Below are 20,893 nucleotides of genomic sequence, written 5' to 3' on the forward strand. Positions count from 1 at the left end.
AAGCAGACTGAAAATGGTTATTTCTTCTGCGAGGTCCCACAGCCGGGCCCCTGCCTCCAGTAGCTTCTTGTCTCTATTTGCTCGGTCCTAAGCCTAGCCAGCCCTTATGGTGCAAAACTTCCCCGCAAAACCCTCAAATAACCCTCCCGTTTATTATGAAAAATTTCAAACACACAACAAAGATGAAAGGATGAATACCTGTTAACAATGAACACCTGTTTCCCCATCACCTAGAAGCCACCATTATCATTTTACTATACTTCTCTTATTATCAGTCTAACTCCCACAATTCATCCTATGTTTTGATGCATTTCAAAGAGATTTCAGACATAAGGACACTTCTCTTTAAATAGTTTAGCATGCACATGATTAACTAGAGTTCAATACCTGTTAACATTTTTCTTTTGATGTAAAATTTACAAACACGAATGTTCAACTCCGAAGTGCACATCCATTGAATCCAATGGATACACATATCCTATCCAGATACGCTCGTAAAACCCCTGAAAGTTGGCTAATGCCCCTTGCTAGTCGACCCCTGTGCCCCTGACTTCCAGGTGCAACCACTGTTTTGATTTTTCTCCACAAAATGGATTAATCTGTTCTAGAGCTCTGTATAAATGAAATCATCATATACTATGTACAGTTTTTTGTAAAAGACTTCTTTCATGGGAATAATGTTCTGTCGAATCATTCATAGTCTTGCATGTATCAGCAGTTTGTTTCTTTCATTGCTGTATATCATTCATACATTGACTGAATATACCATAGTTTATCTGTTCTGTCCATGTACACCTGAGCTCTTTCAAGTTTTTAGTTCTTATGAGCTAGGCTGCTATACACGTTACTTTGTAGAAATAAGCTTAACATTTCTTTTGGATAAATATTTACGAATGGTGAAAGAGAACATATGTTTAATTTTATAAGAAACTGCTAGATCTTTCTCCAGAAGGTATCATTTCATACTTGTATCAACAATGTATGAGAATTCCTATTGCTCCACATCCCAGTGAACATTTAACTTGGGGGTCTTTTTAGTTTTTACCACGAAGGTGTGTGTGTAGTGGTATCTCACTGTGGTTTTAATTTGCATTTCCTTAGTACTTAGTAATGTTGAACATCTTTTCATGTATTTGTTGGTCATTTGTATATTTTCTTTTGCAAAGGATCTGTTAAAATCTTTTTCTACCTCTCCCCTTCTGTGCTGGCTTAAGTTGGAGGAGTTCCAAACAATTCTTGCTTTGGTTTTTCCACCTGCCTAATCAGGTGCACATTCATGATGGGCTTTGTAGTCTCTTGGTAAAACTCACAACCATTTTGGATCTGAAGAGCCAAATTTGGTGTCCACCAGGTCTAGATATACCCTTGAGCAACCAGAGAGGAAGAGTCAAAAAGATGTCTTCATCTCAGTATACCCTCATTCTACCTACATCCAGTGCTCCTGACCCACTAGACATGGAACAGAAGGAAGACTTTGAGCTTAGATGTGGTACAGACATGGGTTCAAATCCCCACCCCCAGCCTTTAGTCCATATGAGCATGAGCAATCTGAGTGCCACACTTCCTGCTCTGTAAATGGATGAACCTACTTTCAGGGTTATTGTAAGGATCAGAAATTAGGTGCATGTAGAATCTGGAATGGAGTAAGTGCTTAGTAACTTCTGCAAACCTTTACTCAAAGAAACTCTATGAGGTGCATACCTCTGAGTGCGTGCTAAGTCACTTCAGTCATGTCTGACTCTTTGCAACCCTATGGACTATAACCTGCCAGGCTCCTCTGTCCATGGGATTCTCCAGGCAAAAACACTGGAGTGGGTTGCCATGCCCTCCTCCAGGGGATCTTCCTGACCCAGGGACTGAACCTGCATCTCCTGCAGTTCCTGCATTGTAGGCAGATTCTCTACCCCTGAGCTACCGAGGAAGCCCACTCTATGAAGAAGGTACTATTATCTCCATGTTACAGATGAGTAAACTGAGGTACATAAACCGAGATAACTGCCTAAGATCACAATGAATCAGAACTCGAGTCCACACCACCAACTTCAAAGAAAATGTTAAGGTAGTTGCAATTATGATAATGATTACTTTGTACTTCTATGCTTTGTTTTCTTTTGAAATTGCCTGTCCCCATCACTCAAGATCCAGCCACCCCCAGAGAAGGCTTACCTTCTCCCTCTGGTGCTTTATATTTCCATTATCTGTGACATTGTCCCTTCCTGGAAGAACTCTTGGCCACATTAGTATTTCTGTCGCCTAAGCAAGGAAGCTAGCACAGAGTAGGGGCTCAGTAATGTCCAGATGAACAAACAAACTTGACAACATCATAACATCATTCCACGTTGTCCCCATACTGCTGTGCTGTTCACAGTATCAAGTCTTGTGCACTCCTGGGGACGGCTGCAGTGTGAGCCGTCCAGGGAATCTTCCACTGAGATGTGGCCCCTCCACAGCACAGGATTCTATAGGAGGAGGCTGTCTTCTTCCCTCTGCTTCAGGGTCTATGACAAGCCTGTGCCACAGACAGAAGATGCCACACTGTGGTTTAGAGGCTGAAAGCTGGGCTGCTTGCCTCGGAGTTGGCACCAAGTCATCACCCCCATCTCTAAGGGCCTTCTGTGGCCACAAAAAAACAGTCGGCTGGAGATGCTGGCTCTGAGGGCCAGCCAAGGCCCTGTGGTTTGGCAGAAGAAGAGATCATTGTCCAAACAGGAAGTGGTCCTGGGGTCTCAGCTGACCCTAGATTTTCCCAGGCAGGGCTGGGGCTCATAGCAGCTGAACCGAAGGCTCCCCGTAGGCTCACTAACAATTCCACCTCTCCAGAATGCTGTAGCTCTCTCTCCCCAGCCAGGCTCCCTGCCCCCATTAGCACCGTATGCCCAGGGTTGTTGACATGTTGACAGCAAACAGGCCAGGCTAGCTTCCCACCATTCACCCTGGATGGGGAGTTGGGGGATCCCAGGAACTGAAAACCCTGCAGAGCTGAGCTGCAGATATCATGCAGTACAGCCCAGGAGAAGGCTCAGCCGCTGAAGTCAGGAGGTTGAGAAGACCGTGTCTTCTGTGTACAGTGAAGTCATTGGCAACACAGAAAAACCACAAAATTTAACATGAGGCTCGGCCCTGGCCCAGCTTAGTGGATGATCTCAACTTGGACACAGACTTTTAGACAAAAGAGGCACAGAACTCCCACCAGTTTTTCAGCAGTGCTAGGAAAAGCACTTAAGAACTGTCACTTACAACGGCCCCCTGCAGGGATGGAAGCAAAATGGAGCTATTGGGAAGCCTGCAGCCCTGTCACTCAGCCTGAACTGCACAGAGAGCTTTGAGATTTAGGCTGAAGGTCACTGATCCCATGGGTGGTTTGATGTATGAAGGGAGGTGGGATGATTTATTTTTCCTAATATGAAAAATGACTTAATGTTCCTTAAGGCTAGGTCCTATAACCCTCCTTTCATCCATCTTTCCCTGGGTAAGTTCCCTGGCACCCATAGCATGCTCATCACCTATACACTGATAACTCATGTACTGATCTTCCAATCTAATCGTTTCTTCTAAATCCCACACTCACAGGTCCAAATGCTTACTCAAAATGTCCTCTTGGTCTTCAAAGCACCTCAAACTCAACATGTCCAAAACCCAATTTATGACCAACTTCCCAAATCTGGCCCTCTCCTAAATTCTCCATGTGGATGAAGAACCCTCCGAAGCATCCTGCTGCACAAGGCAGAAGCAATGGTGACGCCTTTCAGCCAGTCTTCTCTCACACCCGCCTATCTATAAATATTTTGAATTTTGCCTCCCCAACATCTCTTCATTCCTTCCACTTTTCTACACCCCCCACCTCCACCCTATCCCATTTTTATCTGGATAGTTGCAACCATCTCCTGGTTTCCAGACATCCACTCCAGTCCCCTCCAATCAATGCATCTCTACAAGGAGTCCTTCCAGCCATTCTTCCCCTAAACTACTCCTACTCCGCCTTCAGATCTCAGCTCAGAACCACTTCCTCCAGGCAAATACCTTGTGACCTTTCTTAACAGGATATTAACTCCTTCCTCAAGTCCTAGTTGCAGTCTTACCTTTGGGCCCCAGGAGAGCCCGAACTCCCTAAGAGCAAGACTGGGTCTTTTGTGTGTGTGTCTGTGTGTGCTACTACCGCACCCCCAAGACCAAACTCTGTGTCTTACACATGTTAAACGCTGACATTTAATACTTATTGAATGAATGTCACTTGTTTATACTCAGCCTCAACCCAGTGAAACTAATCATTACCACTATCTTTTGGGCCACTGTTATCGCTTGCATGGATTATTGTGTTATGTCTGTCTGTCTGTCTGGAGCACACCCTCTTCCAGTGTGTTTTCTACACTGCAGCCAGAATTATCTTTTTAACAGGAAATTTCAATCATTTGTAATCCTTCATTACTCCCAGTAAAGTTCAAATTTGTAACGTGTAAACTACTAGTTATCTACCCAATGACTGTAGTCCTCTTGTTTCTTAGTAACATAACCCTGATTTTATGAAGACAGCAGAGGGCCCTACTAAAGGGGGCTTCTGAGAGGTTTGACAGGAAGGACAGAAATCAGACACATTGGTAATTAAAACTTGAAGGGTTATTATCTTTCCAAAGGCCAGGATTTCCTTTCTTCTAATGCTGTGTCCCTATAAAATACCTGTAAATGAAATATTACTCATGTTACCAAGTTCTGCCAATGAGATGAAAATGGACACTACTGGTTAGAACTTCCAAAAAAGGTTCTCAAAGTGGGAACAGACAGCGACCCATGCCTCTTTTGCCCATTCCTAATTCCTTCTCCTGCTCTCCACCAGTTTCAAGGACCAGAGACTCAACAGCCATTCTAGACAGGAGGTATCAGTGAGAATTCCAGCCATGCGCCTTAGATGGCTGAGTAAAAAGAGCCAAAAAGGATCTTGGTGTCCAATAACTGTAGAACTTTGGACTTCTTTTATGTGAGGAAACAAATTTATATCTTAAGTCACTGATATTTTACAAGCAATTAAACTGAAGCTTGATACAGGCTTTAAAGTATTTCCTCATCGGACCTTTGTCGATCTTAATCCTCCCTAATCTCCTGCTCAAATTCAACAATTCAGCTATGCTGAATGGTTTTCAGTTCCTCAAGACTATTTCTCTCCATTTAAAGTTCTTCCAAGCTGCTCTTTCTGCCTGGAGTACAGCGCCCCCCCCCCCCCGCCCCCGCACCACACACCCCCCCTCCAGCTAACTCCTTCTTATCCTTTGGATCCCAGCCTGAAAACCAGCTCTCCAGTGACCACATGAGCTAGACTAAGATGCCCCTCTTTTCTGGTAACAGAAGAGCTCCTCATCATGCTACTCATTACGCTCAGAACTGTGGTATTTTCTTGATTTTCTCCTCCCTGAAGGCAGGAAGCCTATCGTGTTTGAAACTGTATTCCAAATGTCCAGCTAATTCCAAATAACTCCTGGAATAAACAAAGCAAGTGAATGATGGGAATATGGGCTTCCCTGGTGGCTCAGTCGGTAAAGAATCTGCCTGCCAGTGCAGGGGACCCAGTTCAATCCCTGGGTGGGGAAGGTCCTCTGGAGAAGGGAATGGCAACCCACTCCTGTATTCTGGCCTGGAAAGTCCCATGGACAGGGGAGCCTGGTGGGCTACAGTCCATGGGGTCACAAAGAGTCAGACAAGACTTAGCGACTACACCACTACCAGAGAGCTAAAGAAATATATTGGTTTGGTATCTGTCCGATGTGAAAGATGAATGGGAATGATTGGTATGTCGTTATCTGTTTATTATTCACGCCGTGCCCTGTTCCAGAAAGGACGGAAGGAAGCAGGATGGCTGCAGGGCCATCTCCCTGGGAGGGTTAAGGAGTTTAGGAGACTCAGGAAGTCTGGAGGAGGGAAGCGCGCTAAGAAAAGCAGTGGCGTCTCGTCCTAGCTCATCTTCCATCTCCTCACTCGTGGGCCCCACTTCAGCAGTAAGCCAAAACCATGGTATTTTCTTGATTTTTTCTCCCCCTTGAAAGCAGGGCACCTATCTTGTTCAAAACTATATTCCAAATGCCCAGCTAATTCCAAATATTCTAACGAATAGCAGAAGGATGCAGCAGGGGAAGGTTAGCAGTAAAGCAGGAGCAGGTTAATTCCCAGGAAGGCACACCATCCCACCCTCCTTTCCTCCCCTTGGTGCCTACTGCACTAAAGAGTCTGGTCTTCTCCAAAGGGCTCTGGCCAGGCCTGGGGTCTCCAGTGGAGACGAGGCAGCTCACACAGTCTGTAGGTGGGGGCCCGCTGCTAGCTGCAGGCTCCGGGCTCTGCCCCGCCATCATGGCCTCCATCCTCCTCCTCGTCAGACTGTGCCAGGGGCGTGTCTGCTCCGCCGTCACTGGCATCGGCGCTGTGTGGGTTGGTGGAGGAGTTGGAGGACAAGGAGGAAGTACGAGACGTCGTCCTGTCTGGCGTGGGCACTGGCAGGCTCGGCTCCTCGGGACGCTCGTCCACCCCTGCCCAGAGAGAAGAGCCGGTCATGGCCACACACAGGGGTTCAGAGGACTCTTGGAGAGGATGTGGCTGGGAGACACTGAGGCCCAGGGACTTGGCCAGTCACCCTGCCAGTCTCCTGGCTCCCAGTACCCCTCACTTCACTAAGCTCTAGAGTCGAATCAATCAAGTTGCAAGTTCAAGTTCTAGCTACGTCACTTCACTTCCTTGCTACTGAGGAGCTTTGGGCAAGTCACCTCCCCCTCTCAAGGACTCTGCTCCTCTTCTGTAAAAAGGGGGTACTGACATTCCAGAGGGGTTCTCAAGACAAAATCTGAGAATGTTTATAAAATGTCTGGCACATAATATGCCATCAATAATAGCAGCACTTTTAAAGTAAGATAGTATCCATTAATCAGAGAAGGCAATGGCACCCCACTCCAGTACTCTTGCCTGGAAAATCCCATGGACGGAGGAGCCTGGTGGGCTGCAGTCCATGGGGTCACCAGGAGTCGGACCCGACTGAGCGACTTCACTTTCACTTCTCACTTTCATGCATTGGAGAAGGAAATGGCAACCCACTCCAGTGTTCTTGCCTGGAGAATCCCAGGGACGGGGGAGCCTGGTGGGCTGCCGGCTATGGGGTCGCACACAGTCAGACACGACTAAAGCGACTTAGCAGCAGCAGTATCCATTAATATCTTATAGGTTAAGCATGTGGACTTTGGAGTCAAGACAGCCATGGTTTGAATTCAGCTTTTCCACTTTTCGTCTCTGTGACTATATATATATATATATGTATATATATAGTATGACATGCGAGATCTTAGTTCCCCAACCAGGGTTCAAACCCATTCCCCCTGCAGTGGAACACACAGAATCTTAACCACTGGATCACCAGGGAAGTCCCTCTAATGTCTTTCCTTATAAGGTGGGAATAACCCCACCTGCCCTAATAGGACATAGTAAGGATTGAGATAATACATGTAGAATTCTTAAGCATGGTATTAGAAACCTAATAAAGTGCTAAATAAATATTAAATGACTAAAACTGCTTCAGTTGTCTAATCTAAAGATCATATTTTTACATTATTTATTATGTTAACTAATTACATTGATTTCAAAAATAAAAAATTGAAGAAGACTAAGGCAGTTGGGCCTTCTGAGAGGTTTGGATTAGGAATCCGTAACCCAGCTTCCCCCAAGGTCAACTTCCCTAAAATCAGGACAAGCAGGTGCTTCGTGGGTGGAAAAGCTCATGCCCAGCCCCTCCGTGCAGACTTCCCCAGCCCAGCTTTGACATCCAGCTCTGACCGACCAGTGCCCATGGGCCCAAAGCAGAGGGACATACCAGACGTCTGGGGAGTTGGTGGAGGGTCTTCACAAGGCAAGAACACATCTGCTCCATCTTGATCCCCCAGGTCGATAAGCTCCACTTGCTCAAGTGTGTCCACATTCACCTCCATGGATGAGATACTACCTATGGGGGCTGCATATCAAGAAGGGGGCAAGTCGGGAGGAGCCAGGCCAGCACTGATTGGATGGTCAGAGACATCTGTCAGGTAAGGAGATAGATGTTTAAAGGGCCAAGAAAACCAGCGGGGAGGGACCAAGGTCCAGGACTATGGGACTTCTTCCTCCCTGCCCTGCCCCAGTGCCTCTTCCCAGGACTCAGAACTCACGTCTGTGCGACTCAGGATGCAGGTGGGACAGGGGGAAGACAAACTCCGTCTCAGGCTGTAAAATGTCCTCGAAGAATTTCTGCCGCTCCCGAAGCCGGAGCTGCTGGCGCTCCAAGGCTGCCCGAGGATTTGGGTCCATATCAGCTCCTGGAAGAGCAAGGAGAGCTGTGAATTGGAGAGGGGACTGTTGGGGGCCTGGTCTTGGGGAGCCCCCCTGCAGCCAGGATCCCAGCAGTGGGGCCTCTGGCTGCAGCCTGGACACTCCTGGACTCGACTCCCTCTTTCCCTTCCCTGAAACAAAGTCCCACTACCACAAAGTTCAAGTCTCACGCAGAGGCAGGGCTGACCCTAGCTCCACAAAGGGGATGTTAGTTCCAGGCACAGCAAGAGAGGCTCCTCTGTATTCAGGGAACACAGCCAATGGCCACATCTCAGGATCATGCCCTTCAGAGAGGGGCTGGAGAGGCTGGCTCAGCTCAAATGGGGGAGGTATTTTTTCCACTTAATGAACCCAGCCTCTCCTCCAAAGGCGGGGGAAGAGGACAGAATAGAGATCTCAGAAGGAAGGTCCCTTCCTCCACTGCTGCAACTCCGGTCCCCGCCCCGGCCATCCTTTAAAACCCAGACAAAAGCTAAAGCACCCGCCTCCTACTCTCTCTCTATACATACACACACTATCACCGGCATCCCCTCCAAACCCTGCTCTTAAGTCACAGACTTGACTTCTAGACTTGGCTCTGTCCCTAAGGAAGACATCTTTCTAGCCTCAGTCTCCGCATGTGAAAATGGCATCGTCTTCCTACCTGCCTCTAAACACAAGGCACAGCTCCTGAGGGTGTTCTGTAAAAAAGGAAGGCTGCGGTCCCCGAGCTATTTAGAGGACATCATCTCTTCTCTGCCTCCCACAGCTCTTTATTTGAGCTCCTCTCCTTTGACACATCTCACTGGCCGATCTCCCCACTAGTCAGCAAGTAGCAACTGGAAGCGTGCGATTCAGCCCAGGCCCTCTGGCCCCCCGTGCTGAGAGCTTTCCAGAACCCCCTTCACTCCGATTCGCTCCGCATCCCTTCCTGAGCCCATCACCGGAGGCAAGGCAGTATCTAGCTGGAGGACCAGTTCGTCATCCTCCGCAGATTGCCTTCCCCGCCTCATCTGGACTCGGCATATCCGAGACCCTGGCCAGTCCACCGGGCGCTGAGGGTGGGCCACGAGCGATCCTAATCCCCAGAGGAGCCAGGCAGGGCCAAGGAAGTGTGGGGAGACCATGTGGCCAGAGGGGGCAGCGGAGGAGGGAGACGCTGACGTTGATTCCTGGGAAAGGCTCTTAGTGCTGCCGCCCAGGTCACAGCGCTAAAAATACCCAGGGCCCCTGGGGCTGTCTGCTCCCGCGAGGTGGGGGGTGGGGGGTGGGGGGCGGCGAGGGCGGGGAAGGGCCAGCAAGAGGGTTGGGGAGCTGGAGGGGACCACAGGCTCCGGGGCGCCCCCTCTGTTTCCCCCTAGCCCCCTCAATCTCCGGAGACTGGCGGGGGCTGCCCGCCCGGGGCGCAGTGGAGCTAAGCGCCGGAGTAGGAAAGGGGGTTGTTTACGTAACTGAAGGTGCAGGGAAGAGGGGTGGAGGGAGCTGAAAAGGTTTGGGCTGCGGGGGGGGGGGGGGTCGGAGGCGGCCAGGGGCCCGGCCCGTGGTGCAGAGAGCTCCCTCTCGGTCCTGCCCCACCCGCAGTGGAGTCAGTGCGAGCGAAAGAATTCCCTAAAAGGGGACACGCCGCGACCCTGGAGCAAGCGGGGAAGACGGAGGGGGGCTCCGGGGGCTGCACTCGCGCTCGCCTCCCTCTACCCGGCCCCCCGGCCTCTCGCGGCACCTGCGCCCGCCCCGCGGAGCCCCTACCTGCCGCGCCCGGCGCCCCCGCTGACTCAGGCTGTCCGCTCCGGCGCGGCGGCGGGGGCGTGGGAGCGGGCCGCGCCGACCGGGGTGGGGCTGCGCCGCCGGGTCTCCCCCGGGACGGACGGGCCCCGGGAGCCGGGAACGAGGAAGCGCCGGCGGGCGGAAGTGGGGGAAGGGCGGCGGCGGGCACACGCGCTCCTTGCTGGGCGCCGGGCGGCCGCCGGGAACCCCCGCGGGCGCGGGCGCTTGTAGTTCCAGCGCGGACAAAAAGTTCCCGGCACGCGTCCCGCCGCCCCGCCACCCGCCGGACCCCCTGGACGCTCCGCCCGACTCCGCGCGATCCCGGACACTTGCTGCGCCCCGCCGGTCCGCGGGGACACGGCCCCCCACAACCCCTGCTCCCCGACTCCCCCGGGAGTCCCCGACGCAACCTCCGCGCGCGGCACCCGGACTGACTCCCCGGCACCCTCGGCCACGCTCCGCACTTTGAGGCGCGCACCTCTCGAGAAGGCGCTCACGCGGGAAAAGGGTCTGGCGACCCGCGGCCGCGCATCAAGGCAGGTGCACAGCGGCGGGGGCTCCCTGCCCCTGGGACTCACCCCTGCAGCCCACGGTTCCTGGCTCCGGGACGATCAGAGCCGCCGCCCAGCTTTCCAGAGCACTGGGCGGGGTGGGCGCCGGGACAGGGCGGGTCGGGGGTGGAGGGGTGGGCCGCTGCGCCGCGCCCCCAGACGCCGGCGGGGAGCCAAGTCCTCCAGAGTGCCGAGAGGGGCGCTGCGCGTCCCGCCCGGCGCGGGTGGAGGAGTGAGGCGGAAACCGTGGGCCCAGAAGGGAAAGGCTTGCCCCTCTCGCGGTGCCTCCTGGCTCACACCAGGGCCAGAAGCTCCTCCTGGACCGAGGCTCTGTGCTCATTCTCATTCTCCTCCTCCCTTCCACCCGGCGCCGGCATGTAGATCCAGAAACCTCCCGGTTCGGGGCGGGGTGGGGGGCGTCGGTCAGAGATGCTTCTGCCGTGGGGTTACTCGATCCTTCATTCAACAAACATCCACGAGCAGACCAGAAACTAGGAGTCATCCCTGCCTTCTCCCTGTCCTTCGCTGCCCACATTAAAATACATCTCCATTAACTGTTGATTCTCTCTCCCAAATAATCTTTGCAATCCACCTTTCGTCTCCGTTTCCACCACCGACCCTCGCTCGGCTCCATTCTCTCTGGTTTTCTGGTCCTCTGGTCCTGCTACGCTCCATCCCCCACACCAGTCAGTCATCACTGTAGAGTCCAGAGCGCTAATCAATGACCCACATGGTCATTTCAACATGCAGGTCTGAGAGAGGTGGAATGGGGAGGGAAGAGGGAGGGGGGAGTCAAGCGGGAGGGGATACATGTATACCTATGGCTGATCATGTTAAAGTGTTTGACGGAAACCAACACAATATTGTAAAGCAATTATCCTTCAATTTAAAATAAATAAATGTTTAAGAAACACACAGGTCTGCTGTGCCACCCTTTGTTAGAATGAAATCCCGGTGCTGATATCTAAGCTTAAATCCCTCCTTTGTTAGAACGAAATGCAGGTGCTGGTATCTGAGCTGAGTCTTAAATGAGTTCAACAGGCGGAGAAGAGGGGGAAGGGCATACAGGAGGCAGAAGTGGGGCGGTGGGGGTGGTGGGGGTTGTGAAGAGTTGTGACCCATTCAGGCTTCTCTGTCAGGGGACCAGCACTCTGTACAAATACCTAAAGTTCTGCCTCTCCTATTGTACTGAGATATCCAAACCATCCTGAGAAATAAGTACAGCAAGCAACTTTCCCATTATTTTACAAGCAAGGAAACTAGTTTGTGGCCAGCAACAAGTGCAGTAGTTAGGAGCACAGGCCTGGGAACCAGGCCCTCTTGGGTTGTAAACCTAGCTCTGGTGTCTAGCCAGCTGTGTAAACAATTTCTCTGATCCTTGCTTTCTTTGCCTATTAGGTAGGAATAATTAATCCCTACCTCCTGTGAGATAATACATAAAAAATGCTAAGTGCAGGGCTCGGGCACTCTGGAGATGCTCAGCAAACATTAGCTGTTTAGATTGCAATTGCTCCTGAGAAACACAGGCAACTGCTTTCTTCCACAAATTTCTAAAATTATAGAAGTACGCTCTAATCTTCCATAGAGCTTATTATGTGCCTGTCACTGTTCTAAGTGCTTTGCATGTATTAACTCTTTTAATCCTCGAAATAATCCTGTGAAGAAATGCTGTTTTCACATCCATTTTACAGGTACAGAAACTGAGACATAGAAAGGTGAAGGGACTTGTCCAACTAAGTGATGGAGCAAGAATTTAAAGCCAGGGTGGCTCAGCAGTAAAGAATCCGTCTGCAGTGAAGGAGACCCAAGAGACATGAGTTCTAAATCCCTGGGGGAAGATCCCATGGAGCAGGAAATGGTCACCTGCTCCAGTATCCTTGCCTGGGAAATCCCATGGACAGAGGAGCCTGGTGGGCTACAGTACAAGGGGTCGCAACGAGTCAGACACGACTGAGCACAGCACAGGGCTCCATAGCCTGTGCTTAAAACCACAACTCCCAGTCTGTTCCCCTTTTATCCTGTTGCAGTTTTCATCTTCCTAGAAATATTTTGGTCAGTTTCATTCTTATTCCTCATTAATGGATGGAGTAGATACTTGGTCCCAGTTTCGAGCACAGAGGAATGAGGCCAATCTGAAGTACAGTGGCTAAGAGATCAGCTCCCCCTTTTCAGGCCTATCCTTGGGAACAGGAATGCACGGATTATTTTGAGCTGTCCGAAGCATGGTAACAGATCAGGAACCTCTCTTGTCACTTCTCTTTGTCAGGTATCTGCCACATAAAAGGGTGGGGGGGAGGGTGGGAACATCCAGGTTAGAAATAATTCAGGAGCTAAGCTGGAACGGCCTTTGCCAACAAAGGTCCGTCAGGTCCGACTAGTCAAAGCTATGGTTTTACCAGTAGTCATGTATGGATGTGAGAGTTGGACTATAAAGAAAGCTGAGCACCGAAGAATTGATGCTTTTGAACTGTGGTGTTAGAGAAGACTCTTGAGAGTCCCTTGGACTGCAAGGAGATCCAACCAGTCCATCCCAAAGGAAATCAGTCCTGAATATTCATTGGAAGGACTGATGCTGAAGCTGAAACTCCAATACTTTGGCCACCTGATGTGAAGAATTGACTCATTTGAAAAGACCCTGATGCTGGGAAAGATTGAAGGCGGGAGGAGAAGGGGACAACAGAGGATGAGATGGTTGGATGGCATCACCAGCTCAATGGACATGAGTTTGAGTAAACTCTGGGAGTTGGTGATGGACAAAGAGGCCTGGCATGCTGCAGTTCATGGGGTTGCAAAGAGTCAGACACGACTGAGCAACTGAACTGAAGCTGGAAGGGTTTCAGCCGAGAGGAAGGCCCAGGCAGCAGACCTAAGGGTGGACAGCAGGAGTTGAAAGGAGCAGTGAGAGAGTAGATGGCTTAGACTTCTGGCTTCCATCTAGGATGCTGAAAGCTGGGAAGAGCATCCTACCACACTAAAAACAATTTTTTTAACTGTTAAGTAATTTGTAAAATTGTTGATTTTGTTGACCCCATCAGTGAGCTGAGGTTGCCCAGCAACTGATTAACCTGCATTCCAAAGAAGGGCAGTCGCCTCCAAGAAGCAGGATATAGGCACTGGCACACCCATGAAGTTGGAGAAAGGCAATGTCTCCATGCAAACAGGTAAGATGAGTTCAGCTACAAGTTTTATTGCTAAAGGCCCGGCGTGGCTACGAGAGGATATGAGAGGATAGAATCCGTGGGAGTCACAAACACTAAAAGTAATCAGAAACAAAACAAACCAAAACCAAAGTTTGTTCAACTCCTGACAAGATTGACTCAATTCTCTACACTAACAGCCTAAGAAGAAGAGAGAGAGATTTCCAAGCAAAAATATTACTGAGCTCAGTCTTTACTGTTCTACACATTATGTCCAGAAATTTAAAAAGTTACAACACACACATAAAAAGGAACATAACAAAAACAAAAAAAAACCTATTTGTCAAGAGACAAAGCAATCAACAGAACCAGATTCCAGACTTGATAACTCTCTGGAGTTATCTGCCAGAACATTTAAAACAACCATAACAGTATGTGAAAGACTGTGTTGAAAAATATGGACAGCGTACAAAAAACAGAAAGGGACTGTTAGCAGAGAGAAGAGGACTATAAAAAGGAGTCATATGGAAAAGTCTAGAAATTTTTAAAACATGTAAGAGAGACGAAGAATGCCTTGGCAGCCTTATCAGTAAAATCAACACAGCTGAGGAAAGAATCAGTACACTTTACGATCGGTCAAGGGAGACTACCCAAATGGAAACAGAAAAAAGTGAAACCAAACAAAGAAACCCAAGAGGGACGTCCCATGTGGCCCAGTGGCTAAGGCCCTGCACTCCCAATGTAGGGGGCCTGGATTCAGTGCCTGGTCTGGGAACTAGACCCCACTTGCTGCAACTAAGAGTTTGAATGCTGCAACTAAAGATCTCGAGTGCCACAGTGAAGATCAAAGATCCTGAGTGCCACAAGTAAGACTGGTGCAGGCAAATAAACATTTTTAAAAGCCTAAAAGATCCAAAGCTAACATCTGCATAATTTGACTCCGAGATAGAGATACACACACACACACACACACTATTAGTAGAAATAATGGTCAATAATTTTCCAAAAATAATGAAAGGACCACAGAGCCAAGAAATGTACAGAATCCAAAAAAACATTAAATACCAGTGGCTAGGACTTCCCTGGTGGTGCAGTGGGTAGGAATCCACCTGCTAATGCAGGGGACACTAAAAGTGTCGATCCCTGGTCTGGGAAGATTGCGCATGCTGCAGAGCACCTAAGTCCATGTGCCAGAACTGCTGAGCCACGTGTTGCAACTACTGAAGCCCACGTGCCTAGAGCCTGTGCTCCGAAGCAAGAGAAACCGCTGCAATGAGAAGCCTGCACACTGCAACTAGAGAAAGCCCGCTTGCAGCAACTAAAACCCAGCACAGCCCAAAATAGTACATAAATAAATAACAATTCTTAAAAGTAGACTTCAAAAGAAGGATTGTCACCAGGGATGAAGAGGAACATTTCCTAATGATAAAAGGTTGTTCATTTCAGCAAGAAGACTTGGCAATCATAAATGTGTATGTGTACATCTAGTAACAGAGCTTCAAAAACATGAGCTAAAAATAGACCTAAAATAAAAAAGGCAAATCCATAATACTGTTAGCGGATTCAAAGCTTCTCTCTCAGTAATCAATGAAACAAGTAGACAGAAAGAAAAAGTAAAAATACAGAAATCCAGAACCCTATTAACTAGCTGTTCTGATTGACATTTTTATAGCACTTTACCAGCAGAGTAAACATTCTTTTCAACTGCGCAAAAACATTCACCAAGATACATCATCTTCTGGGCCATAAAACAAACCTCAATTTAAAAGAATTTAAATCATAAAAAACATATTTTGTGACTATAAAAGAATGAAAATATAAATAACAACAGAAAGAGATCTGGGAAACACCCCAATACTTGAAATAAAACACAAGACTTCCAAATAACCCACGAGTCAAAGATAAAGTCCAAAAGGAAATTAGAAAAATATCTTGACTGAATAAAATTGAAATGTTGCAACCAGCCACCAAAAAAGCTCCCACTGTTCCTTGCCTCTGTTATTCATACTTTCGTATAGTTTTCTTCTGCACTCTATCAAAGTTATTCTGTGTGACCAATAAAACATGGCAGATGGTACATCATGTCCATAAAAATTTTAAAAGACCACAACTTCCATCACGGGTGTGTATTCTCCCTGTTGTTTGGATCACTCACTCTGGGGGAAGCCAACTATTATGTTTTCAACAGCCCTATAGAGAGGCCCACATGGCAAGGAACTGAAGTTCCAGCCAACAGCCAATGAACAACAGAGGCCAGCCAGCAATCCCATGAGTGATCATGGAAACTGACTTACTGGCCCCAGTAGAGCCTTAAGATGACTGGAACCTTGGCCAGTAGCTTGGCTGCAGCTTCAGCAGTGACTGAGGCAGAACCACCCAGCTGGAACAGTCCTGGATTCCTGATGCCAGAACCTTTGAGATGGTAAACATTTCTCGTTTTAAACTGCTAAATTAGCACGTGTAGGGGTTTGAGTGTGGGTAGGCTGCAGTGTAACAGCACTTTGAAGTGTGGGAGTGGCAGTGGACTGACCTAGACTGGGAAGTGCACCAGAAGCTCAAAATGCTTTGAAAAAGCTGTGAATAGAAGCCTCGAACCTGGGCCTCCTGCACTGGGAGGGCGAAGTCTTACCCACTGGACCATCAGGGAAGTCCCTGCCCAGCATTTTTTTTAATTAATTTATTTTAATTGGAGGCTAATTACTTTACAATATTGTCGTGGTTTTTGCCATACGTTGACGTAAATCAGCCATGGGTGTACATGTGTCCTCCATCCTGAACCCCCCTCCCACCTCCCTCCCCACCCCATCCCTCAGGGTCATCCCAGTGCACCAGCCTTGATCACCCTGTCTCATGCATCGAACCTGGACTGGCGATCTGTTTCAGATATGATAATACACGTTTCAATGCTATTCTGTCAAATCATCCCACTCTCGCCTTCTCCCACAGAGTCCAAAAGACTGTTCTTTACATCTGTGTCTCTTTTGCTGTCTCACATATAGCCTGCCCAGCATTTTAAACTGCATTTAGTAAGAGAGGTGGGGCTTCCCTAGTGGCTCAGTAGTAAAGAATCCACCTGCCAATGCAGGAGACCTGGGTTCCATCCCTGGGTCAGGAAGATCCCCTGGAGTAGGAAATGGCAACCCACTCCTGGATGCTTGCCTGGAGAATCCAAGGACACAGGAGCCTGGCAGGCTACAGTCCATGGGGTTTCACGACAGCATGCGCACACTCAATGAGGGGGTGGGGTAGAGAGGAATGCATCTACTCCATCTTGTTCAGAACCAGAAATCCTTATTTTATGTTCTCTTTAACCCTGTGAGTCCAAGTGGGAATACTTCTGGATATAGAATCCTTTTAAGATCTTGTGGGTCACTCTGAGTCTTATTCAGGTCCACGCTATTAGACAAAAGCTATTGCCGGGAGAAATATCAATAACCTCGGATATGCAGATGACACCACCCTTATGGCAGAAAGTGAAGAGGAACTAAAGAGCCTCTTGATGAAAGTGAAAGAGAAGAGTGAAAAAGTTGGCTTAAAGCTCAACATTCAGAAAACGAAGATCATGGCATCTGGTCCCATCACTTCATGAGAAATAGATGGGGAAACAGTGGAAACAGTGTCAGACTTTATTTTTGGGGGCTCCAAAATCACTGCAGATGGTGATTGCAGCCATGAAATTAAAAGACGCTTACTCCTTGGAAGGAAAGTTATGACCAACCTAGATAGCATATTCAAAAGCAGAGACATTACCTTGCCAACAAAGGTCCGTCTAGTCAAGGCTATGGTTTCTCCTGTGGTCATGTATGGATGTGAGAGTTGGACTGTGAAGAAGGCTGAGCACTGAAGAATTGATGCTTTTGAACTGTGGTGTTGGAGAAGACTCTTGAGAGTCCCTTGGACTGCAAGGAAATCCAACCAGTCCATTCTGAAGGAGATCAGCCCTGGGTGTTCTTCAGAAAGAATGATGCTAAAGCTGAAACTCCAGTACTTTGGCCACCTCATGCGAAAAGTTGACTCACTGACCCTGATTCTGGGAGGGATTGGGGGCAGGAGGAGAAGGGGACAACAGAGGATGAGATGGCATCACCGACTGGATGGACATGAGTTTGAGTGAACTCCTGGGAGTTGGTGATGGACAGGGAGGCCTGGCGTGCAATTCATGGGGTCGCAAAGAGTCAGACACGACTGATTGACTGAACTGAACTGAACTGAAGCCTTTCTCTTAAGCTTCTGCTGAACTGGCTAACAGTCAACACCCTTGAGCTTTCTGGGATTCCTCTTGCTTGATTCAGAGGATCTGTGAGGCACACCCATCATTTCTTTTGAGGTCTTTTATCTGACTGAAGACTACTCTGCTGCATTGTCTGAAATCTTCCTGAGATGCACACAAAAGATTTGATAGTTACATTCTCACTTTCCTTTGGACCATGTTTTTCTGGTGCTGCTCTAGATTTGAGCTTTGCTGGGAAACCACTCTTTAACTTTACTATCATTTGCCAGGTAGAGGGGCTGAGAATTTTCAACCACAAAGTCCTGGCTCCTTCATATTTAACAGTTCTCCCTTTTAGCTCAGGATTTCTCAACCTCAGCACTATTGACATCTCAAGCAGGATAATTCTTTTTATTTATTTATTGGTTGCATGGGGTCTTCATTGCTTCATGCAGGCTTTCTCTAATTGCAGTGAGTAGGGGATACTCTCTAGTTACAGTGCACGAGCTTCTCCTTGCCATGGCTTCTCTTGTTTTGGAGCATGAACTCTAGACGTGTGGGCTTCGGTAGCTGCAGCACACTGGCTCAGTAGCTGCGGCTCCCTGGCTCTAGAATTCGGGCTCAGTAGTTGTGGTCCATGGGCTTAGTTGCTTCATGCAGAATCTTCCCAGACCAGGGATGGAACTCATGTCCCCTGCATTGGTGGTGCAGTCTTGTCCCTTGTACCACTAGGGAAGTCCCAGGAGGGAGGAGGTGGTGTTGAGAGGGGTTTTTCCATTACAGAACATTCAGCAGCCTCCCCAGCCCCTACTAACTAGATGCCAGTGGCAACCTCTCCAGGTCTGACAACCAGAAATGTCTCCAGACATTGGCAAAGGTCTCTCCAGGAGGCAACATCACGTGCTCACTTGAGAACTGCTGCCATTTCCCTACCACCTCGTGTGTTTAAATAGCAAGAAGACACCGAGTTGCACCTTTAACACATGATTTGGAAATATCCTTAGCCAGATCCCAGCTCATTAAGCACATTTTCTGCCTTCCACTTTACCCTGCATGCGGCCAATAAAAGACCCCCTGTGCCTCAATGGAGAGCCAGCACAGTCAAATAAATACAAGAAAGCAGATCAATCTTAAGAGTTCTCATCACAAGGGGAAAAAAGGTTTTTTTTTTTTTTTTTTTTTTAAGGTAAACAGATGTGGGAAGAAAATATCTGCAAATCACACATCTTACAAAGGGACTCATCTAGTCTGTATAAGAATGCTCAAAACTCAACAGTGAAAAAACAAACAATCCAGTTGAAAATGAGCAGATGTGAACATACATTTCACCACAGAGCATACAGAGATGGCAAATAAACACATTAAAGTATGCTCCTCATCAATAGCCAGTAGGGAAATGTAAGTTAAAAGCACCGTGCATCCATTTTATGCCAGCTAATTAAAAGTTAGTGACCATACTAGAAGCAGGTCAGGATGCAGAGAAGCTAGACCCTTCAAACCTTGCTGATGGGAATGTAAAATGATACAGTCCCTCTGGAAAATAGATTGGCGGTTCCTTAGAAAAACTAAACACATACTTACCATATGATCTAGCAATCATCCTCCTTGACATTTATTACAGAGACATTAAACTATGTCCCTGTAAAACCTGTACATGAGTGCTCCTGCCAGCCTTATTTGTAACAGCCCTACATGAGAAACAACCCAAATGTTCTTCAGTGGGTGAATGGTTAAACAAATCACGGCACATCCATACCATGGAATAATACTCAGCCAAAAAGGAACAAATTATTGATACCCACAACAACTGGATGGGTATCAAAGCATTCTTTTGAGTGAGTGGGGGGAAGCACCAGGTTTGAAATGGTACATATTGTATGATTCCATTTATACAGTATAACACTGTTGAAATAACAAAAATATATAAATGGAGATGGGTTGCCAGGGGTTAGGGGTCAGAGGAAAGAGGGTGTGGGCATGGCTATAAACAGCATTTGCGAGCCTGGGATGATGGAACACTTCTGTATCTTGATCGTGGTTACATGGATCTACAAGTGGTTCTGACATTGGAATATAGTTATGCAAGATGTTACCCTTCGGGGGCAGGGACTGAGAGAACGAGATACAGGACCTCTATTACATTTTTTTGGAATTTTCTGTGAATCTGTAATAATTTTTAATTTATAAAAGGAACTGTTACACCTGCAACAACTTGGATGGATCTCCACAGCATTATCCTGAATGAAAAAAAGTCCATCTCGAAAGGTTACATACTGTGGGGTCCTTACTCACATAACATTCTTGAAACAATAAAACTGCAGAAGTGGAGAATGATCTGTGATTTTCTAGGGATTAGGGATGGGACTGTGGGGAGAGGGGCAGATAACACGAGAGATGATCACGGTGATGGAACACACAAACACAAATGAGTGCAGGAAGAGCTGAGCAAGCCTGGGTTAGGTCTGTCTACTGCATTTACATCAATTTCCTGGCTGTGATAGTGCACTGATATACCCAACATGTGTCAATCGCAAATGCATTGTGTTAAGTGAATGAATTCTATTCAAAAGTCTATAAGCTATAGGACTCCATTTATATAATGTTCTGGAAAAGGTAAAGCTATAGGGACTGAAAATACATCCGCTGCTTCCAGGGTTGTGGGTGGGACAAGGAGTTAACTACAAATAGATTACACGAGAGAACTTAGGGAGGTTATGAAACCATTCTACACGTTGACTGTGGTGTTTGTACAATAACATGCACTTACCATAGAACTGCACACTAAAAAGGGTGCATTTCACCATATATAGGTACTTCCCTGGTGTCTCAGACAGTAAAGAATCTGCCTGCAATGCAGGAGATCTGGGTGGGGAAGATTCCCTGGAGAAGGGAATGGCTACCCACTCCAGTATTCTTGCCTGGAA

General features: G+C 48.0%; 1 protein-coding gene across 8 annotated transcripts; it reads right to left on the minus strand.

Moving 5' to 3' along the window:
• Window positions 1-5,774: 5,774 nt before the first annotated feature.
• Window positions 5,775-11,533, minus strand: DBNDD2 (dysbindin domain containing 2). Of its 8 annotated transcripts, none has more exons than XR_015138958.1 (4): window positions 10,650-11,533; window positions 8,169-8,315; window positions 7,838-8,041; window positions 5,775-6,509 (listed from the first exon to the last, which is right to left on the minus strand). XR_015138958.1 is itself a non-coding variant. In XM_086331622.1 (4 exons), exons 1-4 carry the CDS (start codon window positions 11,155-11,157, stop codon window positions 6,301-6,303), a joined length of 1,002 nt encoding a protein of 333 aa, XP_086187748.1. In that variant the 5' UTR covers window positions 11,158-11,533; the 3' UTR covers window positions 5,775-6,300. The 8 variants fall into 8 exon arrangements, 5 of the variants coding, with proteins under 5 accessions (XP_086187748.1, XP_086187751.1, XP_086187750.1 ...); XR_015138959.1 differs by having other exon boundaries at window positions 7,838-7,975; window positions 10,550-11,533; XR_015138960.1 differs by having other exon boundaries at window positions 10,550-11,533.
• Between the last annotated feature and the right edge of the window lie 9,360 nt (window positions 11,534-20,893).

This window comes from Bos grunniens, chromosome 13, assembly GCF_055505025.1.
Source record: "Bos grunniens cultivar Pamir isolate PY7600 chromosome 13, Bosgru_T2T1.0, whole genome shotgun sequence".
Classification (NCBI taxonomy): Eukaryota; Metazoa; Chordata; class Mammalia; order Artiodactyla; family Bovidae; genus Bos; species Bos grunniens.